Source organism: Solanum stenotomum, chromosome 3 (assembly GCF_019186545.1).
Source record: "Solanum stenotomum isolate F172 chromosome 3, ASM1918654v1, whole genome shotgun sequence".
In the NCBI taxonomy this organism is placed as follows: domain Eukaryota; kingdom Viridiplantae; phylum Streptophyta; class Magnoliopsida; order Solanales; family Solanaceae; genus Solanum; species Solanum stenotomum.
In genome coordinates, this window is record NC_064284.1 from 59590034 (window position 1) to 59613396 (window position 23363).

The 23363-nt window shown below is 34.9% G+C and overlaps 4 protein-coding genes across 4 annotated transcripts in view; 3 read left to right on the forward strand and 1 right to left on the reverse strand.

The window, feature by feature from the left end:
- LOC125859849 (uncharacterized) overlaps positions 1-23363 on the forward strand; it is a 662179-nt gene that overhangs the window by 299520 nt on the left and 339296 nt on the right. The window lies entirely within an intron of this gene.
- On the forward strand, positions 5520-14183 carry LOC125859840 (uncharacterized). Its single transcript, XM_049539671.1, has 5 exons — positions 5520-6681; positions 8127-8591; positions 8679-9758; positions 12182-12278; positions 12840-14183. Exons 1-5 carry the CDS (start codon positions 5626-5628, stop codon positions 13811-13813), a joined length of 3672 nt encoding a protein of 1223 aa, XP_049395628.1. The 5' UTR covers positions 5520-5625; the 3' UTR covers positions 13814-14183.
- Positions 15235-18891, forward strand: LOC125859850 (mitochondrial outer membrane protein porin 2-like). Its single transcript, XM_049539693.1, has 6 exons — positions 15235-15390; positions 15483-15550; positions 17709-17819; positions 17897-17983; positions 18088-18296; positions 18400-18891. The coding sequence occupies exons 1-6, from the start codon at positions 15348-15350 to the stop codon at positions 18704-18706; spliced, it is 825 nt and encodes a 274-aa protein (XP_049395650.1). The 5' UTR covers positions 15235-15347; the 3' UTR covers positions 18707-18891.
- Positions 22086-22758, reverse strand: LOC125859852 (60S ribosomal protein L26-1-like). The gene has a single exon (XM_049539695.1). It carries the CDS (start codon positions 22696-22698, stop codon positions 22258-22260), a length of 441 nt encoding a protein of 146 aa, XP_049395652.1. The 5' UTR covers positions 22699-22758; the 3' UTR covers positions 22086-22257.

The window sequence follows — 23363 nt, forward strand, 5'->3', positions numbered from 1 at the left end:
ATAGTGACATTTATTGGAAGAACATGCGAGTTTAGGTCGTGCTTTAAGGGAAAAAGAGGTTTTAGCTTTACATACTTTAATTCAGGACTTACTATCTTACGTCGTCAAACTCCTTTGTTGACAACTTTCTCTATAACATAAAATCATAAAAGGATAGTATAAGAAACTAATCAAGAGCCACAACAATGCCAAAAACAAAATAATGGTTCGCGAGCGACAATCTCAACAAGTACCATAGATGAGCGGTGTATCACCATAGCCTTCTCTTTATCTACTTTCCAAGTGCGCTTGTGACTTATTTACATATTCAGTATTACTCCTCATCCTTTAACCATAAAGAACCAATTCTCTTAATCATCCACACTTAACATAAAAGTAAAACTCATGGCCTCAGATCACCATCCCACCAGTTCCTTGTTAATGCTATCAAATTCCTTTATAAGCTCATAGTTTAAGTGGGTAGAGAACTAATGCCATAAATTAAAATAATATGAGCTCATATAACCAGCTACAACATATTCTTAGCGACTTAGGAATTTCATCAAACACTTGGTGAGCAACAAACTTTCAACAACTATAATAGTAGCGTTCTCTATACCTTGCCTTCCGTTTTAATGTAACCGGCTTACTTCCCCAATACAATATCATTGACCCCTCATTCGGTCAAAACAACAGCCAACACAACCTTCTACAAACTTCTTCCTCACCAAAACATCAAATACAATGGGTAATACATAGACTCACGACTTCCTATCACCATCCCGTGAGTCCTACCCGCAAATTATACTTAAAGCATCCTTGGAATACTATTTATGAAGATAGAAGAGGATTCATACCTATTTATTAAAGAAAAGCAGCCCCTGCCTTTCTTTATTCTCCAAGAACAATATTTTTTCCTTCAAGAAAACATTTAGCTAAGTATATCTATAGGTCTATGGAGAGGAAGCCACTTGATTCTTGAAGAAACCAACTTACCTTAAGCTTTGGTGGATTGAAGATGAGAAAAACTTGAAAAAATAACTTGAAACTAGTCCTTACACGTTCTTGAGTATATGGGAAAGTATATCCCAAACTTCTAATATAAAAACCACAAGTTTGGCCGACTTTCTTTAAAGTGCCACATGTCCCGTAGTGATTGGGCAGTGCGCGCGTCTGTCGTAGAATGAACATAAATTTTTACTCTGATATCGTTTTAACGAGCGATTTGTTTTGCTGGAAACTAGACTCAAATACCTTCAATTGGATAGGTTGTAGGCTCTCTAACTCGTTGTATATTAAGAGATATGCCCCTTCAAAATTAGATGAGAAATGAGATCATTTGTAGTGTTCCTCCACAATGAACCTTTAAACTTTAATCTTTTCTTTAATGATCTCTTTGACCTAAAACTTTTGTTTAACCCTTCAAATGACTAAATGTAAGGGTTACATGGTATGCTTAACCATTTTCAATGATATACCTCCCCCGATATCACATCTATGCCTTGGTGTTTACGAGTCGCAAATGTATTTTAAGTTACGGGATATTACACACAAGATTAAAAAGCGTTTTTTCTTTCTTAAACTCTGTCCAACATTACAAGAAATTTAACTTTTAACGACCACCTCTTAACGAAGGAATATAAATTTGGTCGTTATAGATTACATATAGCGACCTAACTTTTTTTCAGTCGTCAAAACTCAAATTTTAGTTTAACATTAACCGGGAACATAAATCCATCATTAATAAAGAATATAATATCCAATCGTTAGAGTTTAATATTGAATAAAAACTTGACCTAGCTTATTTATCTCTTCATTTTTTCTACCCACCCTCCCCGTTAAAAAATCATAATTATATGAGCATGGTGAAGAATCACAAACGGTTCCTTTAGGGTTTCATTGGGTATAGTTTCCAGGTTATTACAATTCTCTGTTACTTCACCTTTTGGGTTTTGATAATCTTTAAAGGTTAGTTCGCTCCTATTTCTTTCCTTTTGTCTTAAATTTAAAGTTAAATTTGATGTTGGAAGAATTTTTAGTTGGATTACCTTGTTCTGTTTTCTTTTTGTTGTTTCTAAGGACCCAACGATCTGATGGGTATGATTAAAGTTATATGCTGGAGTGAAATTTTGAATCCTTTTTTTTTATCGATTTGAATGGCTGCACAAATGGCCTATATGTTAACTGATATTGTGTTTGATGGATTTCTTCCACTTTTGTTGAATTTTCACAATTAGCAAAAGAAAGGCTAAAAAAGTTCAGATTTTGAATTTTCTTGTTTGAATTACATCAAGATATTTTATTTGTTCTAGTCATTATTGTACAATACTTGCACATGCTTCTCTGGTCAAAGAATTGATTCTATTTGATATTTGATTGGTTTTGGGAAAGTATTGTCTTGTAGACTAAGATTTCATTGGATTAGTTGAAGAGGTGAATAAGTTGGTTGCTGAGTTGATCAATGAAGAAAATGATGAGTTTCAATTAGTGTTTGTCGTATGTGGAATGGGAGGTCTAGACAGGAAAACACTTGCCCAAAAGGCATACTGTCAAGTTGATGTACTGAGTAATTTTTAAGATTTTACGCGAGCTAGTATTTTCAAACAATGGCAAGAAAGAGATGTTCAAAACACGAATTAAGATGATGATGGGCGATGAGCTTGTTACAAAATTCAGTAGAGAAAAAAAACAATAAAGCACTTCCAGTGGGACGGGCTTCATGATTTCTCATTGAACGGTCATTATGCTGCTCAACCACTAGAAGGCATGAGATCAATTCAGAGTATTTTTTAAAACCCTTTTCACGGTATTGTTACGGTAATATCATATTGGAGGCATGGAAAGTAGTTAGTGTCTTTTTCAACATGTCCTCATCTTTTATAGTTTCCCCACATAATTTCAATTGGGAAGTGATTCTAAATACAACAGAGTTATACTCAATTACGATTTTATAATCTTAAAATCGTAAGTGCATCCACTCATGACGAGCCTTTGGCAATACCGTTACGTTGAGGTGGTCATACCTCCCTTTCAAACCTATCCACAATTCAAGTTGATCTTTTACTGTCAAGTATTCAACCTTCGGGATTTCATCAAGATAACGACGAAGGAAAATCATAGCCTTCGCTTTATCCTGACTTGATGTTTTATTTCCTTCGATTATTCTATCACCAAGACCCTTAGTAGTAAAGTGAATTTCATCATCAGGTACCCATGATAAATAGTTCTTTCCAGAAATGTCAAGTGCCACAAATTCAAGCTTTGACAAATTTAACATGGTGGAAACTATCATAAAATAATCGAGTTAATATTATGATGTTGATTTCTTTATAATAAATGGTAAATTAATGTTCAAATAATAAAGTATAATATGATTATAAAATATATTATATGTTATATGCATCCACATTGAATGTCTCAAAAACATGTAAACTCATGAAGTATTGAAACAGTAGATTTAATATGTAATTTTAATTGTTCTACAATATTTATTATTAGTTTCAATAGATATTAACGTCATTTTTTTTGTAAGAGTTTCAAGTCATATTTAATACAATAATATTTTTCTGTATGACACACCAATATTTATCATAAATTTATGACAAGAAAATACTTACGAGTATTCTAACTAGCATGTTATCATATGCCCTGGTATATAATTTTGAGTTATAAGTTAGTAGCATATAAACAACATAAAAATATAAACCTAAAACATATTGATTATTATGCTTAGTAAAGTATCATACTAATACCAAAAGCAAGTTATGTATGCAGTAATTAAATCGTTGATCAAAGACTTATGTAAGTCCTATTAGATATGTTGTAAACATATAAATGTTTACCCGACTCAGAAAGAAAATTGATTTTCTTTTAGGAAAAAAGATAATTTCGAATTTAGTAGGTCTTAATTGGTTAGAGACTTGTGCGGATAACGTATTGTAAAATGAGACCAAACACAATAATACTAAACAAGGAGGTAAGACAAATGGTAATGAAAAATATTAAGTAGAAGTATTCTTTGATCTCTTCAAAATGTGTATTTCACAAGGGTAAAGGATACCCTTTTATAGGATTTAAAAAACATCTATTTACATCCTTTAACCAAATACGTTAGTACAACATTAAGACTTACATTAAATAGGTTCATTACGTTAGGTTGTTGATGAAAAGAATTGAAACATCCACAATTAAATGGTTTTGTAACAATTATTTATTTTTAGTTGAATGTACATGTTATTTGAGAAATAATTTAGAATAAATAATTAGTGTTAAATATAATAACAGAAAAATAAATTATCTTTTTTCTGATGTGGTAAAATAAACAACTAAAAATGAAAATAACTAGGTTAGCGTTTGATCCCAAGTTCTCAAATATTCTTGGCAAATCATATTTGGGTTAAGTTTTTGGTGAAGTTTCACTATGTGTTTGGCCCCAATTTTTTTCAAAAAAATTGATTATTTCAAAAAATATGATTTATACGCCATAAGTTCTAAAAATTATTAAAAATACCTATAAATTTATATTATCATTTTATAATGAATGTGTTCCGTTAAAAAATAACCTTATAATATAATTGATAACAATCAACAAAAACAAAATAACAATATAGACAAGACAATACATTAATCTCATACTCAAACTTGTCACTAATTTAGTTATAATTATAATCCATTAAACACAAATTGTTTTTTTTTCTCAATTTTATCACTCAAATTAGATATCAAACTATTTCAGAGGAGATAGTAACAAATATTAGTTGAAATTAATATAATAATGAGTTATTTTTGTAAAATATAAAAATTTAGGATAATTTTTAATTTTTTTAAAATTCCCAAATATTAGAACTTACTCAAAAATACGCCCGTTTGGCCATAGATTTCCCAAGTAAAACTTGGGAAAAAATTTGGCAAATATTGTTTGTCACACTTTCTCATTATTTGGCAAATTTTTTTGGCAAATAACCCAAATTCCCAAATACTAGTTTTTTTTAGTATTTGGGCCAAATCTCATTATTTGGAAAGTTTTAAAAATTCAAATTTAACACCAAATTTTTATCTTTTACAAAAACACTTTATTTATTATCACCAACCAACTCAATCAAATCTCCATCTGCTAACTAACTCAATTAATAAATTTTTCTATTATAAAGAGCATACATTTTCAAATTTTCAAATTTTTCTATTATAAAGAGCATACATTTTCAAATTCATATTAGTTGTATTTTCATTATCATGATTTGTACTAGTCTTTTTTAACGATGCGACTATTTACTGTAATGATGCTTTTTGATTTGTTGCGGAAGTCATGAATCTTGTTACGCGATATTTCTATTTTGCTATGTAATACAAATTTATGGGCATAAGTCATATTTCTTAAAAAATTGAAATATATTTCCCAAATACTATGGCCAAACACATGGTGAAATTTCACCCAAATAATATTTGCCAAATATATTTGAAAATCTATGGCCAAACGCTAGCTAATTCTTTCGGTATTTGGGAACTTGATACTTGGCAAATATACACTTCAAGCGCCAATGCCCGTTTGCTTCAAATTCAAAATTCACTGTCAACTCTTCTCCCTGTCCTCTCTCGCAAAATCAAGAAAAGGCCACTGGTAAAATTCCGAGCTTTTCCATCGCTCCAATGGAGAAGCGGCTTCGTTCTTCTCTAAAAACTTCAGCCGAAGAATTCCTTTCTTCAACAGCAAAACTAGGGTTTAAATCCATTAAACCATCTCTCAAAACCCTAATTCACACTCTCAGTCCTTCTTCAGATCTCACCACTACGCTTCCTCTCGCCCTCCACCACTCCATTTCACAATCCATCAGGAAATACAAAACCCTAACTGATTCCGACTCAACCGATGTCGTTTTATCTCCTCAAACACCGCCGACGAAGAGGGTCCGTAGATCTGCCCGGAACAAGAAGAGTGAAGAAGAAAAGGATGATGCAAAGCAATTAATCGTTGAGGGTATTCGTATATATGTTTATATTTCGTTTCTCTGTGTTTCTCATCCGAGAAAGGCGTTTAGGGATTCTGATTTATTGCCGGCGGTTAGGGCGTTACATGATTGTTTGATTTTATTTGAGTCTGATTCTGTTTTGTTATCTGAAATTGCTAATTTATGTGAGGAGTGGTGGAAGGACGGTTTGTATGGGAAAGAAACTCTAATTTCTCAGGCATTGCCGTTTCTGTTGTCGAGAGCTTTGACATTGAAGAAGAAAGTGGATGTGCATAGGGTTTATATGTTAAGAGAGGCATTTACGTTGTTGGATTTTGAGGATGAGAGTATTGAGGATTTGAAGCATTTGATTATGCGTTGTGTGATTTCGCCTCTGTTTTTGAAGACCGAGGATGGGAGGAAATTTATTGCATTTACATTTGGTTTGAGCGTGCAGCTTCTGAAAGAGGCATTGGCTATGCTTAAATCACAGATTCCATTCGGGCGTAAGTCTATCTTGGAGGCATTTGGGGAGATTGTTTTTCGGGCATGGAAGGTATCCGAAGGGCTGGCTAAGGATGAGATTGAGAATAGCTTCTTGCAGGGGATGATAGATAGCTGTGTACATGCAGGTTCAGCGGTACTTGCTGTGTCCATTAGAAGGGTTTTAGGGGGTTTTATTAATCAGAGAACCACAGAGGGGGTTGAGAAGCTCATTTTTCGTCTTGCTGAGCCTGTTGTTTTCCGCTCCTTGCAGGTATTGGACATAGCTCTACTCCTTATTTTCAAGTTTCAGGAATTGTTGGAACTGTCTAACCTTTGGTCTCACTTGCTATGATACCCTTCCACTTCTTGTATATCTTACTCAACTGCTAACTTATTCCCCCCCCTAGATTTCTACTAGAAAAGTTTTCTCCATTCAGATATAAGGTGTCGTGCATCATTCATTCACTAGTTTCATTGGGGTTGAGTTCAATAAGTAGAAAACTTTGCTGAAAGCACGGAACTTTCTGCATTTCTAATTCTAATAGTGAGATTTATGAGCTCAATCTACAGTTTCCATCTTGTTTTTCCAAAGAACTGTCATTTCAAGGATTTCAAACGGCACTCTTAGTTTTTCTGCATGCTTCCATCTTCAACTATCCCTTTTTATTTCATTCATACTCCTTTCAAATTCTGATTCTCAGTTAAAGTGCTTTAGGAGTCTTGGGACCAAACATAATACCGATTAGAAACAAGGGATTAAGCTTCAGATGTGGCTACCAACAAAATAGGATAAAGGCTCAACGAGGTTAATTAGGAATATCACATCTGGGTAGGTAAGTAGAAGTATAAAAGTATGGCTAATCAAAGAGATGACTGTATCATCTCCTAAACTCAACATTCACCATTCTGCTTTGCAAACATGCCGGGCAAGTTCTAGATATCAATATGCAAACACAAAATATCACAAAATTTCTAATACACACATGGCACACATGTTCGACTTAAGACAGATCCATATCGAACCTCGATTAAGCAATCAACAATAAGAGTTCAATTTTAAGCCAATATAATCACACAAGAGTCAAGAAAATGAGCCTAGGTGTCTCAATAGAAGTCATTCACTTTTTCACAGCATGTTTTTTGAATTAAAAACAAAACTTGCACCATTCAGTTGATTTAGCTCCTAAACCTTGCACCTCAAATTCAAATGGCCCTAAGGCTAAGGTTCCCTACCTAATTCCTAAGGGGTGATCTTCATCCATCATTGGGCAGAGTCTTTTCTTCTCTAAAAAATAAATACTACTCCTAAAAATGAAAACAATGATCCAGTTCAAAGGTGCCCCCCTCAAAAACGAACTGAGGCCATAAGAAAATCCAAAGGATAATTGAGATATTCTGCTTAAGACAACTAAAAATAAAAGAATACAACATGCTAATTCTTTGTTTCTGTGTTTGACCTCTAGGATTGTGGAAGTCACTTCAAATTTAGTTGTATAATTTTAAATGAAGCTATTGGCGATGCATCTCTTTATTAGGTTCTTCTCCATACATGCTAATTCTTTGATGCTTACTATATTACCAAATCGGGTTGGTTAAAGAATGCATAGCATATCTTTAGCATTAGTATTTTTTTTTCCCTTTTGGCATCCCTGTTTTTTTATCCAGTCTTATGCCTACTAATAATTGTGACTTATAACACCTCTGCTTTTCTGGTAGGTTGCAAACTCAAATGTCCGACAAAATTCATTGCACTTATTTCTAGATCTATTCCCTCTTGAAGATCCTGATGCGACAAAAGAGGTGAAAGACACACTCCTTGATAAACAGTTCTTTCTTCTGGATAAATTACTTGTGGATGAGTGTCCTGATGTGCGGGTTGTAGCAGTTGAAGGTTGTTGCCGCATTCTTCGTTTATTTTGGGAAGTTATCCCTTCACCAACAATCACAAAAACTCTAACCAAAATCTTTGACCATATGATACATGACTCATGCCCTGAGGTCAGGTTGTCAACAGTAAATGCTGTGATATACCTTCTTGGAAACCCCCATTCTCACGAGATCCTCAAAGTATTATTACCAAGAATGGGTCATTTGATTCATGATATTTCTCCTCCAGTTCGTGCTGCAGTTGTAGATCTCCTTCTCACTTTAACAGATTTAAGAAAATTTCAGTTTCACAAGGTATGGTCTGAACTGTATAACCTAAAACATACACAAGCCTGGATAATTGAGTTTCTGCTCAAGTCAATTTAACATTTTCTTATGCAGGTTGTGCATATAGACCTGTTGTTGTCTACACTTGCAAATGATCAACCAATGATTGGTCAGAAAATCACTAAGCTTCTCCTTCCTTCATACTTCCCCTCAAAAGTAAACCTGAAAGAAGCATGCAATCGCTGTGTCACACTTATAAAAAGGTCTCCTTTGGCTGGTGCAAGGTTCTGTGAATTTGCCGTATCAGAAAGAACCTCGCTGCAGTCATGGATGGAACTCTTGAAAAACCTCATCAGTTTGATTGTATCATCTGGCAAATTGGAGGCGGAGCAGATTGATGGTTCAATTATTGCAGCTTCCCACCTTTGTATCTATCTTGTACATGATGGGTCTTATCAGACTAAACTTAAAAAGGAATTGTCTGGTGAAAGACTGAAGCACTTGTTTGCTGCTGCAACCTCAGCATGTGCCCAGGCCTCTGTCTGTAACATTATTTCAAGTGTCTGTCCAGATGCAGTGGATGGCCTTTTCAATGACTGCATGACCTTGGTAACTAATTGTGGAGATTTATCCAATTCTTTAGAAAAGCAAGCTGAGGTAAGGTCTGTCCACAAAATGATGCTATCTTGCAATTGGTTGGATGAGATGTTTGAAAATCTAGCTAGGCATCTGCAAAGAACGGCCTCCCAGTGCCACGAGATATTTGGGACGGAACTGGTAAACTTTAGTGTTCCATCAACTAAACGGGTAAAGAGTAAGTCCTCCGTCAAGCTCTCCTCTAAATCAAATAATCTGAGGGAGAAAAAGATGTCCAATAAGGTTAAATGTAGCTTCAAGGAAGAGTACGAAATTGCTGTAGGAGTGGCTTGGCAGATTAAGGACCTCCTTTTGTCTGAAAATACAAGGACTGCTATTCTACGGAGTGGAAGCTTAGAAACTATACTCCTTTCTTTGAAGACCATCTCTGAAGTTAGCATTTTACAATGTACACAACGTGAATATATGAGTGTGTCCCCAATTTTGGCATACACAGCTCTTGCTCTTCACAGATCTTTGCAGGACAACAACCTAGGTGGAGACAAAAATGTCAACAAGAGGAAGCGTAGAATGGAATCTGCAAATGAAACATCAGAGGTGAGTGGTGTTTTTCTATTGCTCGCTGCTTCAACTTCCAATACTACGTTCAAAAGATTAAAACCAGTTTTACTCTTTTTTTGTTAATCTTTTATTTAAAACAGAGTTCCGTCTTCTGTGCATCCTCGGTATCAAAGGGGTTCATATAATTGTACTGGGCTTAAGGGATAAGGAGGCACCAAACTTTTGCAGCGAAAATAATTGAGATATTATTTGTTGGCGGCTGGCGCAACAGATCTCATATTTATGTTTCCGTTAGGATTTCAATGATCTGTTTCTGGATGCAGAAATATTCCGTTTTCTGTTACAGTTAGGTTCTATAGATGAAAAAGTAATTGTCTTAAATTGATTGGTTTCAACCTTTCAAGGCTTCCAATTAAGCTATCTATGCAGCATATATTAATATTTTTAGAGATATTATTGCTTTAAATAATTGAACCAAAATATCATATCAATGCGTAACTTCATTTATGGAATGCAGTTCATGTTTATGGAGATTATTTTGTGGTAGCACTGTTTGGAGTTTTCTTCTTGGTGAAAGTCTTCCTGCTATAGGTTAAATTTTCTTCTTAGTTTATTAGTTCATTACTAATAGCCTGTTTGGATTTGCTTTTGGCTTATGACTTATAAGCCAAAAGTCATAAGTTAGAAATTTCAACATATGACTTTTGGCTTATTTATGTAAAAAAAAAGTTCTACAAGGAAACCCGCAGCTGCTACCCTTTGGGTGCACATAGGATAAAACCCCCGCTCCTATGCAATAGTTCATTAACCTCATAATAGAGGAAGCCTTCATTAGGCAAGCCTAGTGCAATGAACTTGACCCAGAGGCAAACCCCTTGCTTTTGTTGGCAAGGGGTTTCGAACTTGAGACCTCCAACATGAAAGTCACAAGCCCAAACCACTGGGCCATCCTGAAGGGTTATTTATGTTATTTTGGCTTAAAAACAATTTTTTACCCAAATACTACAAAACTACTTAAAAAGCCATTTGGGCTTAAAAGTACCTTAAATAAACCAATCCACAGAGGCTCTAAGTTGTGCGGACTCTTCACTTCCAGTGTGGCACCTGGGTCGACATGGTGGGTGTGGGTGTGAGATCCGTACCGGATATGGTCAAAAGATTTTGGGTACTTTGACCAAAATCGATAGAGAAATTTGAGATATATACAATGATTTCTGATTCTAACTTAATAATAAACATCAGACGGTCACTCAATTTTGATGGTGCACTTAGAAAGTCACTCAACTTTGTTTTATAACCCAAAAGTCATTCAACTTAGAGTAGTTCACTTAGAAAGTCGCTCAACTTTATTTTATAACTCAAAGTAACTCAACTAATAGTATTTCACTTAGAAAGTCACCCAATCAATTTAATGATTTTTTTCATTACATTTTGTTGAAATGTAATTTTTATATTAAAATTTTTAAAGAAATAATATGATTCCCATTTAAATTATTTTATTGACTTGTTTCACTTCACCAATCAAATTTGTAACATACTAGGAAAATGTGTTGTATTAAAATTTTAAATTCCTAAAAAGAATAAGAATTTTTCGATGTAAAGAAACAAAAAAAGATGGACACTAGAAAGTAAAGGAAAAAGAAATTTTGTTGATATAAAAGGAAAGTAAGAGAAGGAAATACTAGAACAGAAAAGGAAATAATTTTTGCCAATTGTTATTGTGCGTTTTTCAAGGAATTTATGATTAAATAATTGGAGTGGGTTCTCGATAAAATAATTAAAATGGATATTTTATTGTTTCTTAAAAATCTGGTTTGAAATAAAAATTACATTTCAACATAGTTTAAAGAAAAAATTGTTTTTATTGGTTGAGTGACTTTCTAAGTGAAATACCAATAGTTGAGTTACAAAACGAAGTTGAGTGACTTTCTAAGTGAATTGCTCTAAGTTGAGTGACTTTGGAGTCATAAAATAGAGTTGAGTGGCATTCTAAGTGAAATATTCAAAGTTGAGTGACCATTTGAGATATTTTCTCTTGTACTTAATCATGATTACAGATTCAAATGTGCTCTCAAATAGATGTGCATTCACTTACTTCCAAATAGTGCATCATAATTTAGGGATATTTTTACGACTCTATTTTTTTATATTTGAATTATTTATAGCCAAATCCCCGCACCCATATCTGTATCTAGATTCGTGCCCCCGAATCTTAAAAGTTAGATCATGAAGGATTTGATCTCTAGATCTGCACCTGTATCGGACGCCCAATCCGAGCAACTTAGGTTCATTACACAACATTAGAAAGTTTATCATTCTTGTTCCATGTATTTTGTTCATGAGAAACTATATACTTCACACACAGAAATGACTGCTTTTACCTTTACGTATTGGAGATTTGGTTTTCGCACTTATTCATCGGATATTTTTTGGTTAATATGCTCCATTTTATCTTCCAGGAAACTGCATTGGAAATGACAATTCATCATCTTCTTCGCTGCACAAATAAGCTACTCAGAGTACCATCTAGTGAAATATCTGACCTCATCAGTAATGGTTAGCTTTTCCTTTCCATCTGATTTTCCTTTTGAGATGCACTTTAAAATAGAGTTTTCTTTTCATGTGTGGGGATTATAATGTGATGAATAGATCATTGGTTTTGATTTAATTCTTTTTGATCTATCAATAATGGTGCTTCTTAGTTGTCAATGCTGCCCATTGCCTTGATTATTATGATATGTCTGGTGAACTTATTGAAGAATAGACTAGGCTCAGTTTGTGATAAGTAGTTTGAGTTGTCCTGTTTGCTTTAGGTAACCTTTATGGTATGAAAGTTTCAATAGTGCAAAATGTTCATAGTGTTTCTTCTTTCCACTGTTATGTTCTTAGTGGGCCAACATTTGAACTCTTAGGTTGTTAAAAATCTTAGCTGCTCCATTAGATCAGGATGTGGCCCTGCTTGAACTTTTTAGTTTGTTGAACCACCTTGTCGGCGGAATTGCTGTATAACATCAAGATTTATGTCTTAACTTACAACCCTTTTGGCAGTTTAGTTCTTTCTCCTCTTTTTGGCCAATGCATGAACTGAATTGATCTATGCATACAACATGTATCCAGGGTCTGATCTTACTAAACAACAGAGGATATTAAATGTAGTGAAGATGCTAACCGCAGTGCTGAAGTTCATTGCTGATGCTCATACAATGGATCTTGTACATAAACGCCAGGAGGAATGCCTATCCTTTACTCTGCAAAACATAAAATTTATTATCTCAAATTTGAGGAGAAGTTCTGATGAGGAGCTGCAATTTACAGAAGACATGTTGAAAGAGATATATCTCTGTCTGAAGAGTTCCTTCACATATGTAGCCAAGTTGATGAATGTAGTGCTCAAGAGTTTCTCTGAGGTATCACAACCTTTATGGGGAGCTTTTGACATTGCCAATGAATTGTTAAACCTTTATGTTTCCATTGAAGAGCACTTGGGCTATGGATATGCAGTTCGTCTTTTTCCTGCAGTCAAACCATGGGTTCCTGATTTAATTCTGGCATTAGGATCTGTAGACCTGATGAAGAAGATTCCAGGAGGCAGAATTAGTTCCTTTAATCCAAAAGATGATCTTCCATTGTGGGTATCCACATTAGCCAGGACTGAGCTGGCTGAACAGCAAGATACAAATTCTGATGAGGAGCCTGATAGAATTTCTAAGACGGGGGACTTCAAAACATTCAAGAAACTTGTGAATTTAATGGTTCAGCTGTTGAGAGCTAACTATAATGTGCTGGATGCAGTTGGGCTGACTATATTGAATAATGTGCTGGTTGGGCTGAAAAGAAAGAGCTTTGATCTTGTGTTTGGACTCCTGCATTTTGTGTGTGTTAAGCTAGTCAGACATGATGAAAGAGAGTGGAAGGAACTTACATTAATGTTGACATCCCTCCAGCAGATCTACCCTCAACTGGAGTTAGAAGAAGACTCATGTAATGATGAGGATGCAAGACAGGAGTTGCATAGTGCTAGAGCATTGGTTGAACCTGTTTGGAAATGTTATTTATGTGACGATGCGAGGAATTCTTTTGAAGAAGAGTAGGCTGTTGCTTTCTCATCTTAAACGGATTTGTGGAAATGTCTAGCAACCCTAAACATGAGGGCATGGATATATGGGCATTGCACAATGGACAGTAGTGCTGGATTTTGGTGTAGATTAACCAAATATATGTATATGGATGTATTTATTCAGATTGCGACAATGGTAAAGATATCAGACTCCTAGTCTCTGTCAATTCGAACACACCTCTTAAAGATTGCAGATGCAGGATTCATGTTGTACAGAAAGGAAAGAAAAGTGTGCAGACCAATTATCAAGTTGCAAATGGGGGCAGTCATAAACCAGATGGATTGTTATTCCTTTCAAGATCCAGTGGTGCCAATAAGCCATTTAATATTTGCTGATGATGTAGAATTTGAATTTTGAGTTTTACTTTTCCAGAGTATGAAAGGGCAAAAAGAGTATTGATGTATTTGTTTGGGGAGAAGTCCAACTTTGCCTATCAACTATGTGAAACTGTTTTAACAATGTCATCCTTGGGAGTCTGCAACTAAAGGTCCTCATACATTTGCCCTTATTTTTCACAATCAATCACGGTATTCAGTCACTGATATAGCAAGCAAAGCTAACAGGATTAACATAAAGTGTGTTATGTGGGGAAGACAACTAGGATCTTAATCTTCATCGTTGTTACTCCTGTGTCTTATCTCGAGATTTAGGCATCCTATTCAGGAGGATAAGCAACCAAATGCCCAGATCAGACTAGTAATGTTGATGATGATGGTCTTGGTTGTTTTTTTCTTCACATAACATGCCTTATGTGGATTCATTTGTTGAATTGAAAAATAAGAACAAAAGTGAATGGCAAGAGTTCGTTCCATTTTGAACTTCTAATGTTGGTCATAGTAGAACAATTTCAAGATCAATGTTGAACTCTTTTCTTTTACATTTATGTAGATCCTAATCTTTTTGCATTCAGGAAATATCACTTTTTGGTCGGTGACAGATAAAATCATAATTTGCTCAACGTGTTAAGTTTAAGCTAATTATCAGCCCACTCATTTATCAGCTCAATTCATTTTAACTCACCTATTATATATGTTAGTCTAAAACATTTTGGCTCATTGATCCCTAACTATCCTGGTGGCAAATTAAAGAGCTCATTGAAACTCTTTAGTTGGTCTCTTTACAAAGCAAAAGGACATTTATCATGCTTAGCAAGTTTTGGAGTTGGGTCAAGGTCAAGGTTGAAAGTGGGGTCATCGTGTTCGTGTTGGATCTCGGGATCTATATTTCATAGTGATAAAATTGAAAAATATTTTTCGGGAAAATAGTACTACTACTTAATAATAATAAAATAGAAAAATGGGAAAGGAGTGATGGACGGTCAGTAGTTGACGATGGCGAGCATAACGGGTCACGGTTCTTGTGTTATATAATTGAACCAAGTCTTGACCAACCCAATAAAATAAGCCCTCCATTCTCTTCGCATTTCCACAACGCTAACACCAATTCTCTCTCTCTCTCTCGATCGAATTGGAATTGGATTTTCACTTTGCTCTGTAAGAAGACGAGTATGGGACCTGGATTGTTCTCTGATATCGGCAAGAAGGCCAAAGGTAATTTTTCCCGATTTTTAATAGATGTTCATGGAACTATGAATGTTTTTGAATAATCAAAAGATAAAATGTTGTGCTGTTTCAATTGATAGATCTGCTGACGAAGGACTATATCTCCGATCAGAAATTGTCCATCTCTACCTACAGTGACACAGGAGTGGTATGGAGTTTGTTCAGTTTTACCTCTATTTGTTGCATACTAGTTTTCATATCCTTTAGAGTTTTTATGTGCACTTTGAGTTGCTATTGGAGGTCTATCTCTCCAGATTTCGAGATTCCAAGTGTCTATTTTCGAATGTATATCAGTATATGGCATTTTCTTTGTCTAATTTATGTGTGGAATCTTATGAGATTGACGAGAAAAAATCTCTACATGTTAATTGATGTGAAGAATTTTTGTTTATATCAAGCATATTTGTGTTGGTTTCATTGTGTTAATTTTTCCCCGTTTTGGTAATGATATTTGCCAAATGAAAATTAATTGTGCCATATCGCAATTGGTATAATACATAGAAAATTGTATTCAGCTGATAAACTCAATAAGGAGAACACGATATTAGGAAGTGTCGTTTAGTAATAGTGTAATACTAGATAATCAATCTTCATAATCAGGAAACTGATTATGTCAAAATGAATTGAATTCTAGTTTACTGTTTGGAGGATACGAGTGATTCTTTTAAAGAGGAGTATTCTCAATTTGACTATGGACAGAGTAATTAGATACATTACTTTTGAATCTTAATCATATATAAGTTTCGGTTGTTCTCTTTGACTTACCTTGAGAAATAATCGCACTTTTCCTCAAAAGTCAGGTCCCAATCACTGTATTCCTTTATTTTTGTTGTATTAAACTTAGATGTCATGCAGAGCATATTTTTCCTTACTTTTGGTGCATCAATTGGTTCCCTTTTTATGAGGAAAAACAGCTAATACTGACTGTATACTTAAAACCTGTTGGAGCCGGGGAGGTAGACCATTAGTTGTGCCTCCATCTGTTTGAATAGTAACTTGGCAATAGTTTTCAACTTTTCATTCACTAAATTTCATTTGGAAGAAGCATTGGTAATACTTATCACCTTCTAAATTCAAAACAGAGACAAAGAACTCCTAAATTTTGATGTGTTCTGCGAGATGTTTTAGTAATCCTTGTTTGATGAGACAGAGAATATTTTCCATCGTCTCTTCAATGTTTATCTGCCAAATCTTTGCTGGGCATATTTGTGTTTAAGGTTGCTTGGCCTATCTTGATAACTCAACTCATTCCATTTTGTTCAATGAAACTGGCATTATTTGAGTTTGTAAAAGTCGTCCAATTTGAATTAGAGACATACATGGAAGAAAATGTGCATTTATATAAGATCTTTTTATTTTCATAAGTAATGAAGTTTGCATTTATATTAATCTCTTTTGATGCCCATCCATAGTTGGTCCACATGTTTGAAACCCAGGGAATATTGACCCTCCTCTCTACCCTGCTTTCACTTATATACCATGCTCCAGTCAGCAGAAAGGTCGTCATGATGTGTGCCCTACTCACATTGGTATTAGATCTTATAATCCCATTCATATAGTTTCTTGAAAAACATGATCTTGATGGGCAAATTCCTGCTTAAAAAATTAACAAGTAATTACTGCTAGAAACCAAGAAGAAGCTTCTCAATTCAAATCTTTTTGCGCAACACATGGAAGAACTCCACTATAATCGCTTTCTTCAAGACATGATTCTGAAATTGCAAAAACCTTTCTAGTGTTTTGTCCTTAGGGTGATGCCTTATGTTTGATTGATTATTTACGTCTTTTCCAAAGCATTTGTGGCATCTCTTGGGTGATGTCAAAAGATTAAAGGTATCTATTAGAAAACTGGCAAGTTCAAAAGGTTCCTAGTAGGCTGAAACAGTTATGGAGGACTATCCCACTCTACAACTTCTGGACAATCTGGTTGGAAAGGAACAACACTTGTTTTGAAGGGCATAGAGCACATTCCTAGAGTTAAATATAAGTGTGTACAGAACCTGTACTTCTGGTGTAATAGCAATATGTAGTTAATCTAGATCAGTACATGGATTTTCTGGAGTTAAGTAGAGAACAATAGCAGATTGTCTGGCTGGGTCTTGTGTTATGTCATGTATCCTTCTGTACCTTCTTGGTACTGTTTCAACAATACTTTACGTTATAAAAAAAAATAAATACATTGTTTCAGATCTTTCCCTCAATCATTTATTTCTTATGTGCAGTAGTTATCTTCTTATTAAATTCTTTTAGCAATAGATCTATGGAGACCAAATTTCACGTTCTCTAATCACGATTTCTTAGTGCAGGCCCTTACATCAACCGCAGTGAAGAAAGGAGGGCTTTCAACTGGAGATGTAGGAGCGCTGTACAAATACAAGAACACTTTGATTGATGTCAAAGTTGATACAGGATCAAATGTGTGTTGCTTACGCCTTGATGTTCTTAATGATGTTTGTTTTTGCTGGGTATCCTTCACATTTCTATCTTCCTGCAGATTTTAACAACTCTTACTTTGACTGACATCGTCCCATCCACAAAAACCATTGCCTCTCTGAAATTCCCTGACTACAGTTCTGGCAGGGTAAGCTCTTCCCATCTCTTTTGGGCTCATTTCTTGGGTCCATTGCTGGAAAGGATAAAAGAGTTCTCCCTTCTCAAAACTTGTCTTGTGCTTTCTTTTTTCAGCTAGAGACTCAGTACTTTCACCATCATGCAACCTTCACCACTGCTGTTGCTCTGAAACAATCCCCTGCAGTAGATCTTTCAATCACACTTGGTACTCCAACTTTTGCTCTTGGTGCAGAGGCAAGTTATGAGACTGCAACAAGTAAACTAACAAAGTATACTGCTGGCATTAGCGTGACAAAACCAGATTCCTGTGCTGCTATAATCTTGTAAGTTTAAGCGTTAATGTCCGTCCATAACTTGTGCCATCAGAAGCACACTTGATAAAAAAGATTGAATTTGTGATATTTGTTGCTCTTTTTTGGCCTTAAGAGGAGACAAAGGGGACACCATAAAGGCATCGTACATACATCATATGGATTCACTGAAGACGACAGCTGCTACGGGTGAAATAACTAGACGATTCTCCACAAATGAGAACACATTTACAGTTGGAGGGTCCTATGCTGTGGATAGCCTGACAATTGTGAAACTCAAGCTCAACAATCATGGAAATTTGGGGGCTGTGTTGCAGCATGAGGTGATTCCAAAGTCATTGTTGACCATTTCTAGTGAATTCGACACCAAAGCCTTGGATAAGACTCCCAAGTTTGGTGTGGCACTAGCTCTTAAGCCTTGATAGGACTGCAGCCTGCCATTCGTGAACTCACACAAAGGAAATTCTTTGACATGTGAAAGGAGGCGCTCAATAAGTAAGTTCATAGACACTTTTTTTTTTTTTTCAGGAATGGATCTGTTCCTATAGGTGGTTCCCAAAATAGACCAGCTTGTGGCATTTCACAATTTTCTATTTGTCTTTACCCTAGAGCAATTTTTTCTTAAAGTAAGAAGTCCAGAATTGACAGCTTTTACCTGAGCAAGTGTTTTTGTTTTCGTGGGGATAGTCATCCATCTAATCACAGTGATTGGTTAAATGAAAGATTATTTAGAGAGAGACCTTCAGGCAATAGTTTTCTTTTGTGTGAAATTGAGAATAGGTTATAATAATGCAAATAAACAGCATTAGTCTCACATCAGAAAAACGTAGTAGTGTTTGGTATGAAGGAAAATAAGTGAATTGAATTTGTTACTGATCTTCAAAAATAAACAAGTGCGATTAGCTAAAATTTATTAAGGAGAAGTTTTTTGCTGAAAATATCAAATCATATCCAAATATGGAGGTGGAGGTATTTTGTAGAGTTTTGAATACGTGTTTGTTTTATTTCTCTTTACTTAAAAATGAAAATCAAACCGGAGGCATCAATTGAACATTCTCTTCGCTCTGCTCCTGGTAGGAAACCGTTTAGTTTTAAGAATGTGGAGACCAAAAGTGTCATATTTTGTATACGTTAGGGGCTTGCATTACATAAATTATACCGAAAAAAAAAAGATCAAAAAATCTAAAAGAGAGTGGGTGGGACATATAGTTATGGACTCTTTTTTATCATTCAAATATAACTATACAACACAAAAGATGTGGTTTTTGTATATGATACAACCGAAAAATACCACAACAAACAAATCAAAAAGAGAAAAACCAACCTTATTTTGGTTCAAATTAGATGACATTTTATCAAAACCAAACAGACCTACCGTATTTAAAGCCAAAACAACAACTTTTTTCCTCAAAAAAACATAAACGGTACATCAAAAAAAAGGGCAAAATCAATCCTAAGGGAGCGATGTTTTTCGAACAAAATTAACACGTTAAAAAGTTCTATAAAAATTGCTGCTCCAGCAGCAATTTGGTCAATTTTTTATTTATTTTTTGAAAAAACTGAAATCGCTGCATGGACAGCATTTTTCCTCAAAAAAAAATTTTTTTTTGGACAACTCCTTGTCACTCGAGCATCATGAGGAGGCAGGCACCTTTTGCTCTAATTCTCAGGCAGCACTTGAGCAGTGTTACACTTCTGGTTCCAAATCTAGACCTAGAATTCTTCAACTTTAAGACAAGCAGCCTAAACTCACTTTTTCAGTTATTCAAACAATGATCAAGTTGTCATCGACTTAAAACTCCATTTTCTATTGAAAAACAAATCTAACAAGAACAAGAAAAACTAACTTCCAAACCAATATCCTTTGGAACAAAATGGTTTTCCCTTCTTCTCTTCCCAACTATTGTTTCACTTGCTCTATTCACTTCCTGCCTTTTTAAAGAAGAATCCTATGAGCCCAAGATATAAACCTCCTAATAGATTCAAAACACCAGGGACTCAATCCCAAACTAGTTAGGGTCAACACTATGAATCCTATTTATCCCTCTCCTCTATTTGGCTTACCCTTTACTAGAACAAATGCAAAACTTACTCATTCAACTTCCTGACATTTCTTCAGAGAGAGAATCTCATGAGCCCAAGATATAAACCTACTACTAGATTCAAAAGACACTAGAACTCAATCCTATTTATCCTTCCACTCTATTTGGGTGATCCTATTAATACAACAAATACAAACCTTAGATCACAATATAGTGAACAAAAGCAATTACAATGCTTGCAATCAACCACATGGACTAGAGCTAAATCTACATATTCCCTTGAACCGAACACACAGGCTGAACATAACTTCCATCATGTACAAGCCAAGAATACACTACGAACAACTCTAATGCTATTTCTTAATTACCTCGGAACTACATATCTAGAACCTCGGAAAAAACAATAAGAATGGCATTCTTAACAATCTTAATCACTAAACATTTCACAGATATATTCAAAGCACAAACTGGTTAAAGCAATCATTCTAGCTGAAAGAAACATAAATAAAGTGAAACAGGCGCAGCAGTTAAAATCTTAAACTTTTATATTGATCAACCAAAATTAACAACTTTTAGCATCATTCAATTAGCAGAAAAAAAAAACCCAAAAATTCAAAGATCTCAGGAACCCTAATAAACCAAAAATGTACTGATATAACCTCTCTTCAGCTGAGATAGAACAAAGATGTCTTTAAATCTAATCAACACTCTGCATGACATCTTAAGCAGTGAACTTTGTACCCTTATCCTTATCAGTTGCCCGGTACTTAAGCAGTGTTACACCAACGATCACTTCTAGTTCCAAATCCAGACCTAGAACCTATCAACTTTAAGACAGCCGATACAGTGATCTAGTTGAAGCTCCATTTTCTATCGAAAAACCAACTTCCAAAGCAACCCTAAACCATCTTTTCCACTTTATCCATTGGAACAAAATGTTCAGGTGCGGGCAGAAAAGATCAGATGGAAAATGGGAACAGTGTTATTCCAAATAAATGAAGTATCTCTCTTTACACATCTTTTCCGTTTGTTTTCCCTTCTCTTCCCAACTAGTGTTTCACTTGCTCTAATCACTTCCTGCCATTTCTTAAGAAGAACATTATGATCCCAAGATATAACCTGCTAATATAATATTCAAGACACTAGGACTCAATCCCAAACTAGTTAGGTCAGCACTCTGAATCCTATTTATCCCTCCCCTCTATTTGGGTGACCCTATTAATCAAACAAACGTAAAACCTGCTCTATTTACTTCCTGCCATTACTTCAGAGGAAGAATCCCACAAGGCCGAGATATTAAGCTTCTAATAGATTCAAGACACCAGGACTCAATCCCGAACTAGCTAGCATTGCAACACAATGAATCCTATTTATCCCTCCCACTCTTTTTGGGTGATCCTATTAATAGAATAGGATGCAGAACTTCTATCACAATATAGTGAACAACAAAGAATTTACAATGCTTGCAATCAACCACATGAGACTATAGATAAATCTACATATCCCTGAACAAAACTGAACATGCAAGCTTAACATATTTTTCATAAAGTACAAACCAAGAATACACTACGAACAACTCTTTAAGTTTAGAAGCTATGCAGTTCCTTAATTACCTTGGAAACTACATAGCTAGAACCTCAATATAAACAATAAGCATGTCAGTCACTAAACATTGCACAAGTTATATTCAAAGCACAAAGTGGTTGAAGCAATCATTCTAGCAGAAAGAACCATAAATAAAGTGAAACAGGCACACAAGTTAAAATCTTTAACTTGAGTTATATTGATCAACCCAAAATTAACAACTTTCAGCAACATTCAATTAACATTAAATAAACCCGAAAATTCAGAGATCTCAAAAACCCTAATAAACCAAAAACGTACTGATATAACCTCTCTTCAGCAGAGATAGAAGAAAGACGACTTTAAATCTAATCAATAGTCTGCATGACCTCCTCAGCAGTGAACTTTGTACCCTTATCCTTATCAGCAGCAGCACGTCCCTTAGCCTTACGATCCAACAAAGACTTACGATCCTTATCGAGTCTGAGTTTGGTAACAACAACCTTAGATGGATTAATACCAACATTAACAGTAGATCCATTAACCTTCTCTCTAGTTATACGCTCAATGTGAATCACCCATTTCTTACGGTACACTTGCATAACTTTTCCTTCACGGCCCTTGTAGGTTCCTCTTACTACTTGAACTTCATCGTCTTTTCTCACCGGGATAGATCTGACGTTGTACTTGGTACGTAACTCAGATGAAAGGGGTGCGCTCATCAACACCCTGCGAACGCTTGATGGAGCAGTGAAATGGGCCTTTCTGCTCTTACGGCGAGAGGAGGAAACTCTTGGATTGTACTTCATTGTTGCAGAAACGGATTCTCACACGCACTTTTTCTCTGTAAATGCGGCTGATGAAGAGGTTGAAATTAGGGTTTTTTTGGTTCTTATAGGGAGAAGATTGGTGATAGTGAAACTAGGGTTATGCATTGGGCCTTTGTTTTGATTTACCCATTATTGGACTCGGCCCATTTAAAAAGATTGGGGTTTGAAACTCTGGGAATTTAGTGTGAATTTGAAAGAAGTATCTTGAGTGAAATAATAAAATATAAAAATATGTGAAAATTATTATTTCACTCGTGATATTTCTTATAAGTTCAATAATGTCATGACATGAGGTCTAACCTTTTACGTTTATTAATTTCTGGAGTTCAATAAGCATATAGTAGAAAAAAATTTTAAAAATCAAGTCGAAACTCCGATATACGGTGATAGGGTTTCATTTGTAGGGGAATTTTGAGCTAAATTCACTTGTAAAAATTTCAAACTTCGACACAAATATTTTCATGTTTTAGATAAGAATATTTTTGTTCAAAAAATTTTCTGCATTAAAAAAAAGGTCTAAATCTTGAATAGTGAGATGGTACTAAAATTTGATTAGCTATCCAAAAGTGGCTATAATTTGGTTTCATTTGTTTATCAATGTTTTAATCCATTGGTTTACTACTTAACAAATAAATTTATCCCAA